Source organism: Notamacropus eugenii, chromosome 2 (assembly GCF_028372415.1).
Source record: "Notamacropus eugenii isolate mMacEug1 chromosome 2, mMacEug1.pri_v2, whole genome shotgun sequence".
NCBI lineage: Eukaryota > Metazoa > Chordata > Mammalia > Diprotodontia > Macropodidae > Notamacropus > Notamacropus eugenii.
The window spans coordinates 214,217,430-214,231,151 of NC_092873.1; the positions used below are offsets into that span (position 1 = coordinate 214,217,430).

General features: G+C 35.5%; 1 protein-coding gene across 5 annotated transcripts in view; it reads right to left on the bottom strand.

Annotated features, from left to right (window-relative positions):
• ARHGAP18 (Rho GTPase activating protein 18) overlaps positions 1 to 13,722 on the bottom strand; it is a 235,078-nt gene that overhangs the window by 71,514 nt on the left and 149,842 nt on the right. For all 5 annotated transcript variants that reach the window (XM_072643298.1, XM_072643300.1, XM_072643301.1 and 2 more), the window contains one exon: positions 920 to 1,119. In XM_072643298.1, the coding sequence (XP_072499399.1) occupies positions 920 to 1,119 (200 nt within the window). The remainder of the gene's footprint in view (positions 1 to 919; positions 1,120 to 13,722) is intronic.

Sequence of the window (13,722 nt, forward strand, 5' to 3'; positions counted from 1 at the left end):
TATATGGACCATGCTATGGTCCACATATAATAAAATATATTAATATAATAGAATAATTATCATACTGTAAGAGATAATTCTTACTATATCTGTATCTATATCTGTAAGAGATGAATTCAGAGAAGCCAGGGAAGACATGTGGGAACTGATGGAGAGTGAAATGAGCAGAACCAGAAGAATGATATTTTCAATAACAATAATACTGTAAAAACAAATAACTTGTAAAATGAAATAACTCTGATTAATGTAGTGACCAATGACTCCAGAAGATGAAAGATGGAGCATGCTTCTCACCTCTAGAAAAGAGAAGGAAGAATGCAGACATATAATGAGATATACACTTCCAGACAAAACCTGCATATGAACTTGTTTTGCTTGGGTATATTTTTATTACAAAAAAAAAAATCTTTATTTATTTTCAGAATAGTGAATTAGGGATGATTATGATGACAAAAAAAGAGAGAGAAGAAAATAAAGATGTAAATAAGACAATTTTAAATTATATGGGACAAGGATAAGCAGGGCAGTATTAGTCTTACTATGTTAAATTTAATATATGCTTTTGAATACAAGCTATATTTTAACAGAAGAACACAGTTCCATAAAAAAGGAAGTAGTTAGTCAATTTCAAATCTAACTTCCTTTCATTCTAGTATTTCTGTCAAGAATCTAAATGAATAATAAAAGGTCATATCCAAGCATTTTAGAAGATCAGGAAAACTAAGAACACATTTGTATGCTATTTGCGTAAGCGTACTAAATCTGTGTACTATCTCTTCCCTAACAGTTTTCAAGTTGAAATGTTATTAATCCTATTTTTAGGCAAGTTATTTCAAGAATTTCTTTTTCTATTTTCACTTCTGTCTCACACTCATTGGCTCTATTAACATATAAATAGACTGAAACTGTACTTTATTACCATCAGGCTCTTTTACAACAACTGCTTCTTGTTCTTCATGTCTGTTCTCTCTAGATTTTTCAATATTTTCCAGTTCTGTCCAATAGACTTCAAAAGATAAGTCATCCAGTGAATCCTGGGAACTTGATCGATCAAATGGTGGCTTTTCTGCAATTTTTTTGGAGCTTTCATGGTTCATCGTATATTGGCCAGACCTGCGACTATAAATTCAAAAGAAAACAATTCATTACTGAATGACAAGGAACAAAATAAGTCTCAGTTGGTAATATATGCTTAAATTTTTACTAGATTAAAGTAATTCTTTTTGGTCTGCAGCAGTATTTATATATAAGAATTTTAGCAGTAGAATAATTTAAATTTTACAATGTCAGAGACCTGGGTTCAAATTGTGATTGCGCCACTTACTACCTTATGATGACTTCAGACAAGACATTTAACCTCTTGAGGCTTAAATTTTCTTATCTATTACATAAAGAGGCTAAATTAGTGAATATCTAGATTATCTCTCTGCTCTAAATAGTAAATGCTCTCCTAGAGAAGAATAGAAAAGAAAAAATTTCAATTTCATGAATTATCTTTCAGCTTTTTAACTATAACTACTTACAATTTAATGAGATAGGCAACAAATTGTATCTTGATTATAGACATTTTGTGGTCATAAATCAATGAAAATGAGTTAGAGTTTCAGAAGTACATTTGAAGCTATAGAGTGCTGTTTTCCATGTAAGTAAGCCAAACTGAATCAACATTCTTACATAACAGAAAGCCTTACTTAGCAATAAATTTCACCACTGGAACTGAAGTTTATAGATGAGGATGACTGAATAATTTCTAGACTATTGTTCTAACCTAGTAGATATATATTCCCAATTAGTTTTCATCTAGAGCATATATGTGGTTTTTGAAGAGGCAGAGGAACAGGAGACCAAATTGCCAACATTTGCTCAATTATGGAGAAAGCAAGGGAGCACCAGAAAAACATTTACTCCTGTTTCATTGACTATACTAAAACCTTTGGCTGTGTGAATCACAGCAAAGTATGGCAAGTCCTCAAAGACAGGGGAGTATCAGATAATTTAGTTATCTCCTGAGGAACCTATATGCAGGCCAAGAAGCATCAGTTAGAACTGAACATAGAACAATTTGATTGACTTAAAGATTGGAAAAGCCGTCTGACAAGGTTGTATGTTGTCACCTTATTTATTTAATTTATATGCAGAGTATATCATGTGAAATGCTCAGTTGAATGAATCAAAAGCCAAAATCATGGTTGATGGGAGAAATATCAACAATCTCAGATACACAGATGATACCACTCTGATGGCAGAAAGTGAAGAATTAAGAAGTCTCTTGATGAGAGTGAAGAAGGACAATATAAAACTGGTTTGAAGGTTAACATAAAAAAATAAACAAACAAAAAAACTTAACATCTTCACAACTGCTTCCATTACTTCCTGGCAAAGAGAAGGAGAAGAAATGGAAGGAGGGTCACATTTTATATTCTTGGGCTCAAAGATCACTGCAGACAGCAACTACAGCCATGAAATTAAAAGATACTTGCTCCTTGGAAGGAAAGGTATGGTAAATCTAAAAAACAGACATCACCTTGCCAACAAAGGTCTGTATAGTCAAAGCTATGTTTTTCCAATAGCAATGCATGACTGTGAAAGTTGGACTATAAAGAAAGCTAAGCTAGGCAGAATCTACATTTTTGAATTGTGGTGCTGGAGAAGATTTTTGAAATGTCTTTGGACAGCAAGGAGATCAAATCAGTCAATAGTTAAAGAAATTAATTCAGACTCTTCATTGGAAAGACAAATACTGAAGATGAAGCTTAAATAATTTGACCATGTATTGAGAAGACCAGACTCAATGAAAAAGACCCCAATGTTGAGAGTCATTTAAAGGAAAAAGGAAAAGGGAAGCGCAGAGAATGAGCCACATAGATAGTAGCATGGAAACAATGAAGATGAACTTGGACAGATTTTGAGACATAGTGGAGGATAGAAGGGCCTGGCATGCTATGGTCCATAGGGTCATGACTGAACAACTGAACAACAACAGTATATGTGTGTATACACATATAACATGCAAGCAAACTCATTCTGTATGTTTGTCCTGATAGAATGCAGGTTCCTTGAAATTAGTGATTGTTTTACTTTGGGGATTTATATACTCAGCAGAGTGCCTGATATAAGTAGGAGCTTAATAAATGTTTGTTGATTGTTTGTTAATACATCTACGTAATAATAAGGCATAAATACAATAAAACCATTCATTTAAAATTTGCTATTATTTAGACTTCTGACCAGGTAGAAATATACTTCTAGTTAATTATGAAAAAGTAGTTTGTTGCAGGACCAGCAGTTAAGAAAATCTTAGAGAATCAAGCTGTATCAATTGATGGATATAGCATTTTTTTCCTATCCATATGACAAAGAAAATATAGTATAAACATGTTTATTTCAGAGTAAAGTTATGATAAAAGTTTTGCATCAATTGATGTGTCTGGTCCTTCTAGTGTTAGGCAAATAGTACAAGATTCCAAAAGAAATGAGGAAGACTTCTGACTTTAGAATCAATCCCCTCTTTATATATGGTGTGAGAAAGGTAATAAAATGGGAAAACCAGAACAAGGAAAGAGATAGTACTTACCACATGCTAATCACAAATCAGTCTCATTAGAATTAGTTGAATTAGTTCATTAAGAATAAACTCTCTAGAAGATAATATTTTATTAAATCTGTATCTATTTACCATGATTAAAATAATAGCTTTTTTTTTAAGTTTTAAAAAGTCAAACTGTTATTATGAACCAGTTACAAAAGTGAAGAAACTTGTGGTGCCTCAGAATTGAAAATCAAATTGGGGAATGACTAAACAAACTGTGATATGTGATTGTAAAGGAATATTATTGTGCTATAAGAAAGGACAAGCAGAATGATTTCAGAAAAACTTAGAAAAGCTTAGATGAATTGATACATAGTGAAGTGAGCAGAACCAGGAACGTGTTATATATAGTAACAGCAATATTGTTTGATGAACTATGAATGACTTTGCTATTCTCAGCAATACAATGATCCAAGACAATCCTAAAGGACTAATGATGAAGTATACTCTCCCATCTCCACAGAAAGAACTGGTGTTGACTGATCACAGATTGAAGCATGCTATTTTTCACATTCTTTCATTTTTCCTTATATTCAAGTCATATTATACAAAATGACTAATACGGAAATGTTTTACATAATTGCATATGTATAACCTATATCTGATTGCTTCCCCTCTCAGGGAGGGGGGAGAAGAGGGAGAGAGGGATAGAATTTGAAACTCAAAACTTAAAAATATTTTTTAAAATTGGGGGTAGGGGCAGTAAAGAAACTTTAGCCCACAGGCCAAATCTTCCCTTTGCTTTTACTTTTGTAGAAAAAGTGCTCAGAGTATTGTCCTTTTTCATTCCTATTCATTCATTAAGCACCTACTCTGCTCTAGATGTGGTGGGTGAGAGTGGGAGAGATAAAAAGGAAAAAAAAATGAAACCTGCCCTGTCCATAGAAAGCTTTTCTCTATTTACATATTTCCTTTGATAATTTCATAAATTCCCAGTAGGTTCAATTATCCATATAGATAACTTTCAAGTCTATAGGTACAGCCCAAGTCTTTCTCCAGAACTCAGGTTGTTGTTCATCCTTTGTTTTCTAAGAGGACTAATGACGTCACAGACTGATGTCTTGACTTGCCTGTGAATTGGATTTAAGTGAGGCAGAGTTGCACAGACATCAGCCTCACTCTCTCTTCCAGAGTCACAGAAGTCCAGTGGCAAGACAAAAGTAGGGACAACTGGTAAAGGCCTTGGAGACAATGGATGACCCTGGCATTTCTGATGTCTGACCAAAATCTAACCACTCACTCCCCAGCACAGTGGGAACAAATTGTTCTGATCTGCTCATTCTGCTGGGAGAAGTCTTCACACGCTTGGGGTAGACACTTCCTTAATTTATCCACAGGTTTGAGGTTTGTCTGTTACCCTCACCCTTAGTTAGCCCATTCGCCAAGATGGTTTTACTGGTGTTCTTAGAGCCACTGGTCAGAGTCAGGTGAAAGGTGAGCACTGAAAGTGGATGAACAGCCTTGAGAAGCGTTCAGCAAGGCCTCACACCTATGGTGCTAGCCCCAAGCTCTGGTACTGTATCATGAAACACCCAGGGACATTTTGAACTGAATGTTATACACCAAAACCAATTGGGAATTTTGAACTGCCATCTCAAATTCAACATGCCCCAAACAAAACCAATCTTTTTTCTGAAAGAAAAAAGAAAACAAACCTCTGGCAATATGTCTTCTTTGTTCTGCTTCTATATAATACCTGGCCTGGCCTGGGGTTCGTAAAGGAATCTATGATGTTACTTTGTCTTGCTGCTGTCTAGGATGAGAGACCTCTTATGAGTATACTCCCACAATTAACCTAATTAGCCCTAATAAAATCTATTAATAACCAAACTGTTGTAAGCCCCTCTTTCTTTGTTATCTCAGTATTCCCTTGGAGGGTATGCCAACCTACAATTGGCATAAGGGCAGAACAGATCTGCCCCTTTACATTTGGTACAGTGGGTAAGATAGTCTGCCCCCTTACATATACCTATCCAAACAGTGACAAGGTCTGGTCAGTTCTCCCTCCACACCTCTTGCACCAGTCCCTTTCTCTCCCCCTCTCTGGTTGAGGCCCTCATTCCCTCTCACCTGCACTGTTACAAAAGCCTCCTAATTGGTCTCCCTGCTATCTTTTCTCTCAAACCCATCCTCCACAAAATGCCAAAATGATTCTTAAAGCACAGGTCAGGCCATGTCATTTGTCTGCTCAATAAATTCCAGTAATTCCCTATTACCTCTACGTTCAAATGCAAACTCCTGTGTTTGGCATTTTAAGATCTTCATAATTCAGCTCCAACCCATCTTTCCAGTCTTATGCAGGACTCCCATAAACATACTCTTCAGTTCAATCAAACCGATTTTATCGCTGTTCATCACAGCCTTGTCTTTTGTACATCCCAAGCCTGGAATGCACTCTCTCCTCACTTACAAATCTTTCAGTCTCAATCTTTCTTCAAATCTCCACTTAAAAGCTACCTCTTACGTGAAGTGTTTCCTGACTCCTTTACCTGCCGCCAATGCCACCCATCAAAAATGTGTCAGGTCCTTACATTGTGTACACCTATAAGTGAACATCTTATTTTTCCCAATGGAATATGTGCTTGTTGAAGCATAGGACTGTTTCAATTGTAAAGGCTATTTAGGACTTTCCTGTAATCCTTATGCAACAAGAGATTGGTATACATAAACTCAGAAGCCTAATATTGATAGATGCTGAAATTCTTGCTTTGGTGTCTCATATATAGCATTTACATAGAACTTTAAGGTTTACAAAGCATTTTTCATGCACTCATTTAATTTCCTCACCTAGAGAATGAGAGGTTTGCACTGAAGTCCTAAGGTTTCTTTCTAACTGTAATATTTGATGTTTCTAGAATTGGTTGATTCTTTTCCTCTGTAGCTATCTTTACTTCATTCTGTCCTAGTGTCCAAGCTTTTTCTCTCCTCATTAAAAAAAAAATTCCCCATTTCCTTCTATCCTATTTTTGGGCTTTTTTTCACTTTTTTAACTGTCATAGAAGACTAGAATTAAAATGTTCAAAAGTTGTTTATCAACTAATATTTTATGTTTCCTATCCTAACTTTTAAATAAGCATATTTTACATCTCATTTAAAAATACACTGAGCTTTGGAACTCAATTGTTAAAAAAAAAAATGAATGTTAAAAATTGTTTTTGTATGTAATTGGAAACTGATAAGGAAATGTGCTTTGTATGACTACACATGTGTGACCTACATCAAATTGCTTGCCTGGTCAGGGAGAGAAAAGAATTTGAAACTCAAAGTTTTAAAAAGTAAATGTTAACAATTGTATTTACATGTAATCAGAAAAAAATATAAACTACACAGAAATAGAAAAAATAAAATACAAAAATTTCAAAAAAAAAAAACCATGATTTTTTTAAAATTTATGTGACCTTAAATTAACATTTTCTTTGTTTTATTATTTCAGTTTCTCCAGTCTTCTCACAAAGGGATATTATTAAGTTTATTTCTATGGTTTGTGCCATGTATAATTATATTCCACACCTTATGAAGTTTTTAGTGTTTTTCAGGTCATTTTGTGTTCTTCTTGTCTCTCTCATTCTACTATAGGTTCTGGATAGCAGGAACAATGTCCACACTTCTTTTTAAATGTCTAAACGGTACCTAGAACAAACTGGAACTTCAATAAATAATGTTGACTGATGGGCTGAACCATGATGATTAATACAAAATGATATTTTGGTTTATCTCTTCACAAGGAGGAGGCTTAGCTTTATGATGATTCACAATCAGCTAAGCCTTTTCACTGCCAAAGGAATGTGTTTATCCTGGAAAAAACAATTTTTCTCCAGTAAATTTCCATTAAGATAGAATATGTGAGAAAAAGCAATGCGTCTAGAAGTGGTACCCGGTGAAAGTACTACATAAACACACCTTCCCTATCAAGTTTACACTTTCAAAACCGAAATAAAAAGGAAACCATGTTACTTTTCACTAAAGAAGGAATCTAATAATTCATCTCTGATAAGATTCAGGAGCTGAACAGACAGGTGTCTATGGGCACAGAGTACCAACATTGAGGCACCAAAGCCAAGAATATTCACTTTTCCTTCCTGACAAGAGGAAACAGACCTAGTGAAAGCAACAACTTCTAAGTCTGAATCAGCCAGTCCTGGACTTTGTACTTTCTGTACAAATGTCATTGTACTTCCTGTAATTACCTTTTCTATCAATAAACATGTGCGGTCATTTCTTTTCTATTTAAAGCATGCTGTGCTTCAGTAAATGTACCTACTTAAGAAATCTGGACCTTCTTTAAACTGTTTTAGGTATCTTGGTGGAAGGTAGTTCACTACTTTCTTCACATTTATTTTAAAGAAATGTTATAGGATACTATGTTTATTTTGGAAATCGGTTTTAAAACACAAAGCAACATCTGCAAGGCATAAAGACATAGAGAAAAGTTGCCAAAAAGAGAGATGCAGACATGTGGCATGTTGAAAACAATCGCTCAATGAAATCATTTCTATTACAATCAACACCCAATTATTTCCCACCTGGTAGAGCTACATGAAGAGTAGTTTCCTTCCTCCTGCCCCAAGTAGGAACCTCACCTCCTCTGAGCAAGTATTACCCCCATAAATCCAGCTGTGTGAGCAAGACTTATTCTCTATGGAAAGATTCCCTCCCCAATTTAAAGGATCCCCTCCTACTTCTTTTTAAGGATCTGGTCCCCAAATCAACACGCCACATACTGGAAAAATATGAATAAGGCAACAGGTGATAACATTCATTTTGACATAGTAGTTTACAAATGTTTTATTTCCGAACAACTCTGGTAAGGTAAAGACAATAATTACCACTATTCTCATTTTAGCGATTTAGACACCAAGGCTTAGAGTAGGGGATTGGAGAGAAAAAAACAGAGAGACACAGAGAGAGATGGGACCATACCCCACTCCCAATTCTTGTTCTTCTTAAGAAACATACAATGTTCCCATAAGATGGAAACTTTGGAGTGGTGTGGAGTATGGAGGGTTATTGAAGATCTAGCTTTCGCTTCACTGGCATTACAAATCCCTGCGTCTAGCATCCTAACCATTAAATAGCAAGAGGTGATGATGACAATTCTCTCCTCCCAGTTTTATCATCCAAGTTTAATATGGAACCTTTTTAATAAAAATTGTCTGGGTGTGGACTTTAAGATTGACTAACAATGGGAGAAATAAGACTGTACTTTCCCAAAGTATTAATAGAAATGCTTCATGAGATGGATTTAAAAATTTTATTCAAAGAGATGGCAACATAACACATTTCTTGGTAGTAGAAGGGAATTCAGTTTTCTGGCAAAATCCACTTCCCACAAAGTAATGTAGTTCCCTTGGGATATCCTCTCAACTATGGAATTATAACTTGGTAAACTCTCATATCATTTCAATTATGGGTGTTAAACTGAATAATCTGACTTAAAATCCTCTTTTTTTAACTTTTTAAAGAAATATGGACATCCTTTTTGCTTTTTAGGATTTCCCCCAAATTATGGTTAGTGGCTACGTGATGGCCGTTAGGATGCATATCATCAGGTAACGTAAAAAACAAAATGCCTAGCATGTAGCAGGCACTTAACAAATTTTTCTCTTCATTATTATCATTATTATTAGACCTTCCTAGGACAAAAGAGGTAGGTTGATCTCTACCAAATTCCTCCTCTGAGGAGGAAAAAGGCAGGAAAAAGAAGGAGGGAGGAATAAAAAAAAGAAGAGTAGGTAGCATTTATACAGAATTTCAAGATTTTCAAAGTGTTTCTCAAATATTCAATCATTTGACCTTCACAAAAATGCAGGAAAGGAGGTATTGTTATATTATCCCCATTTTACAGTTAAGGAAACTGAGGTATACAAAGGTTAAATGACTTCCCAACATCATACAATTAGAAAGTGTCTGGGGATGGATTTGAACTCAGGCCTTCCTGACTCCAGATCCGCTACTTTTCTCTATTCTACCATCCAAAGTACACAAAGAGAGGCATGAAACACAGCTTGAAAGCTAGAGTGAAGCCAGTTTATATAATATCTTAAATGCCAGGCATCACCATACAGGCAATAATAAAATAAAATAAAGGTATTTTCCAAAGGGAATGACATGGTCAGATCAGTACATTTAGAATAAATGAATAAAAAAAAGCACTTAAGTTATGTGTCTGTCAATGTAGTATGAGTGAGGTTTAGGATGCCGAGATACAGTATAAGAAGAGAGCGGAAAACAAAAGATAGAAGCTAATCCCAGGCTTACTTCCTGAGGGCAGGGATAGGGTAGCTGTCCATCCCGGCAAGAGGAAGGAGACATTAACAGTGGAATTGGGGGCAATGGGAGATGCCAGTGGGATGTGGGCAAGGGGCGGTTAAGGAAAAGGATGTTGGCAGTGATATGAAGGCTATCTTCAGGGAGACAGAGGAAAGGCTGAAGGTAAAGAGTTGAAGGAAGAGATGCGACAGAAACAACAACAGATAAAAAGATAGATATAGTCACGGAAAGAATCACAACACCAGCAATGATTTCTATTAGATGTTTTTAAATCTTTTCTGATTGTTTTTTATATTTTCCTTTTAAATCAGTTATTTCCCTATTTATACTCCCTTCCAATGGACCCTCACTTCTGGCGAAGAAAAGCATTTAGGCGAAATTAACAAAGCAACCACATCTGACAATGGCTGCAATATACCTTAGGTATCATCCTCCCTTACTCTACTGCCTCTATTGAGAAAAGGGACAAACAAGTGTTTCACCTTCTGTTCCCTGGGAACAAGAACGATCATTTCAATGAATCCAGGTTCAGCTACTTATTCGCATTGCTATTTATACCTCTGTGTATGTTGTTCTCGTGTGTTTTTTTTTGATCCACTTCACAATAAGTTTTCCTAGATTTCTCTTAATTTCTCACAGTCTAAAGTTGTTACTGTACAATAATATTCCATAGCACTCATTTCATAGCATTCACAACTTGTTCAACCACTCCTCAGCTGAAAGATACCCACTTTGTTTTCATTTCTTTGCTACCACAAATAATATGGAATGTATTTAACTTTTTTTCTTCCATCTTTGACTAGAAGGTCATAGCAACAGCAGCATTATCTCTGCAACCTCAAATGTTTCATTTTAGGGCATGAAAAGTTAAGCACACTTTCTCTCATAATTCTCAATTGTTTTCAAGAATGCTTGGGCCAATTCACAGTTCCACTAATGATGGATTAGTTTGCCTATCTTCCCATAGCCTCTCCAATAGTGTTTCTGTCTTATCTTTGCCACTGGCTGGCTTTGTGGTAAAACATCAGAGTGTGCTTCTTTAATTTGAATTTCTCTTATTATTTGTGACATGAAACGTGTTTTCATATGGATGATGATCCATTGCATTTCTTCTGCAAACTCTTTGTATTCTTTGACAATTCATCTATTAGGGAATGGTTATTGGTTTTATACATTTGTGTCAATTCTATAGGTCTACTTCAATATCAGATTCTCCTAACAGACAAGTAATGACTAACAAAAGAATGGCCCAGAGGAGATATTATAAGGTGGAGTCAAGGTCATAATCATAGGGATTTGCTTTGGCAAGGAAGAAAATCACATCACCTTCTGAAACTGGAAGGGAAAGGGAAAGGTTAGGTTAGGACAATGAAAATGTTGAATATGTGAAGAATGGAAGAGAGCTCATGGTGGATGTCTTGTGCCTTCTCAGTAAAATAATAGGTCAGGTCATTTGTCTAAATGTAAAGGAGGCATAGGTAGGGAAAGAGGATAGAAGTATATCAGAAAGCATAACTGAAAGTGATTTCACACTATTTATGCTACAGATTTAAAATCAATTTAGTTGAAGGTAACTTGAACTTGCATACTTCCATAAATTTTTAAGTATTGCAAGTTGTTTCAATTATACTTTTGAAACATTAAAAATTTATTCTTTCCCAGGGACAATCTACCCTTAATTACTTGATTTAAAAAAACAACACAGACCACACCTCTGTATATTATAATTTCTTTGCTTAATTTTATGAATCTCTTTCATTCTTTTAATACAACCCATCCAAATACCTCCATTACATGTTCAAAATCTCCCAGCTATCACATGAATGTATCACTTCCCATCCAGTCTGTCATCTTTTCTGCATCAACTAAACCAAAAAAAAAAAAAAAAAGTCATATATTTTAAAAAATCGATCAAATTTCTGGTATGAGGAATTTTTCTTTTTCATATCGGCAACAATACTGAAAAACACAATCACTGCCAATATGGCCAGAATATTAATACTGCAAAATTGGTCTTGCAAGTTAGTGTGCTCATTTGCAATGACCAATCACTTCTGCATTCTGTAAATGGCCCAGGTCACTTTGCTTTAGAAGCTAACGCTTAGTATTATTCAATAGAAGCTAATAACCCACACCAGGGCTCTGAGAAATAGAAGGAAAGAACACTGCAAGCTGGGGAAGAATTGGTTAGAAGAGAGTCCTGCCTAATTCTTTTCTCCTTTGGGCAACTATCTCCAGCCAATGAAAAGATTCTGCTAAAAATCACCCTTTCAATATTTGCTTTGCTTCTAATAGATGTCAAAAGCATATATCTAATGCTAGAAGGGGCTTTAAGAATCCATCAATTTCAATTCCCTCAATTTTATAAATAAAGTAAGGCCTGGAGGGATGAAGTGAATTGCTCAAAGTCACACAGATAATAAGTGGCAAAGCTAGAATTGGAACCCAGACCAATCAGTTCCCTTTCTGGCTCTTTCCAGTATATCATACTGCCTTTCAAGGTTATGGGAGTCATTTGTAAATTCTGGTAGGCACTGAACCAAACTTAAAAGCTTAGAGTCACATAAAGGACAATGGAGAGGGGCACAATGAAACATATTACCAACTAATAACGGCATTAAGAGAAAAGCATAAGGATGTCTATCATCAGACATGGGTGATCAAAACTGAAGGTGGACGTCCATTTTGGGGGTAATGGCTAAATAAGTTTTGGTATATAAATATGATGGAATATTATTTTGCTGTGAGAAATGATGAAGGGAATGGTTTCAGAAAAACCTGAGAAGACTTATATGAACTGAGACAAAGAGCAGTGAGTAGAACCAGGGGAAGGAGCTACATAGTAACAGCAATTCTGTAAAGATAATCAACTGGGAAAGATGTAATACTTCTGAGAAATATGGTGAACCACCACAATTCCAAAGGACTTATGACATAAAATTACATCCACTTCCAGATAGTGAACTGATGGTCTCTGCATGCAGACGGAGGCATATTTTTATTTCCTTACTTGATTTTCCTTGCTATGGTTGAGTGGGGATTAGGAGGAGGGGGTACGCAAATGACCCGACCTGTTATTTTATTGAGAAGGCACAGGAATGTTTTGCATGACTTCCTATGCATAACGGGTATACTTTCTTGGTGAGTGGGGGAAGAGTGGAAGGAGGGAGAGAAGTTGGAGCTGAAAATAAAAATAATATTTTTTTCTTTTAGTAAAGGTAAACCAGTTTCACCATGAGAGGGAAATACAACCAATGAGCAGAGAGCTCATGTACTCCGTTAATATGCATGGGGTCAGACAGTTAGTAGGTAGACTACTACCTGACTGTTAAAGCCAGGAGGCCCAAAGAAAGAGAGGAAATTAATACATTGTAATGTGTACCATTGCAGGGGATGCCTCCTTCCGAATGAAACAGCAAATGGAGTGAAATAAATGACCTGGTGCAAGTCATACCACATGTCTGTGTTTCTAGATCCCTCCTTGGAGTGACTTTGAACTTTAAATCCTCTGACTCTAAAACACTATTGATTAAATATATATATAGATAGATTTAAAGGGAACAATGCAACTTATTATAATATACACAAGACCCTTTGCTTTTCTTAATCATTGCAAGTACACTGAAATTTAGCATTTTCTAACATCCTTAACACATTGATTTGCCCCTCCGAAAGTATCAACAGTCCCAGAAGTCTATGTATTTTGTATCTTTTATGAAGATTCCTAGATCTGTTTCTACACTCTATCTCTACCCTCCTCATTGTGTAAGAAACTCAGTCAGCAATTGTTCTTTATGAATGCTACTGTGCTCCCATTTGTTAAGTAACAAAAAAAGACCTAGGAAAGAAAACTTGAATATTTT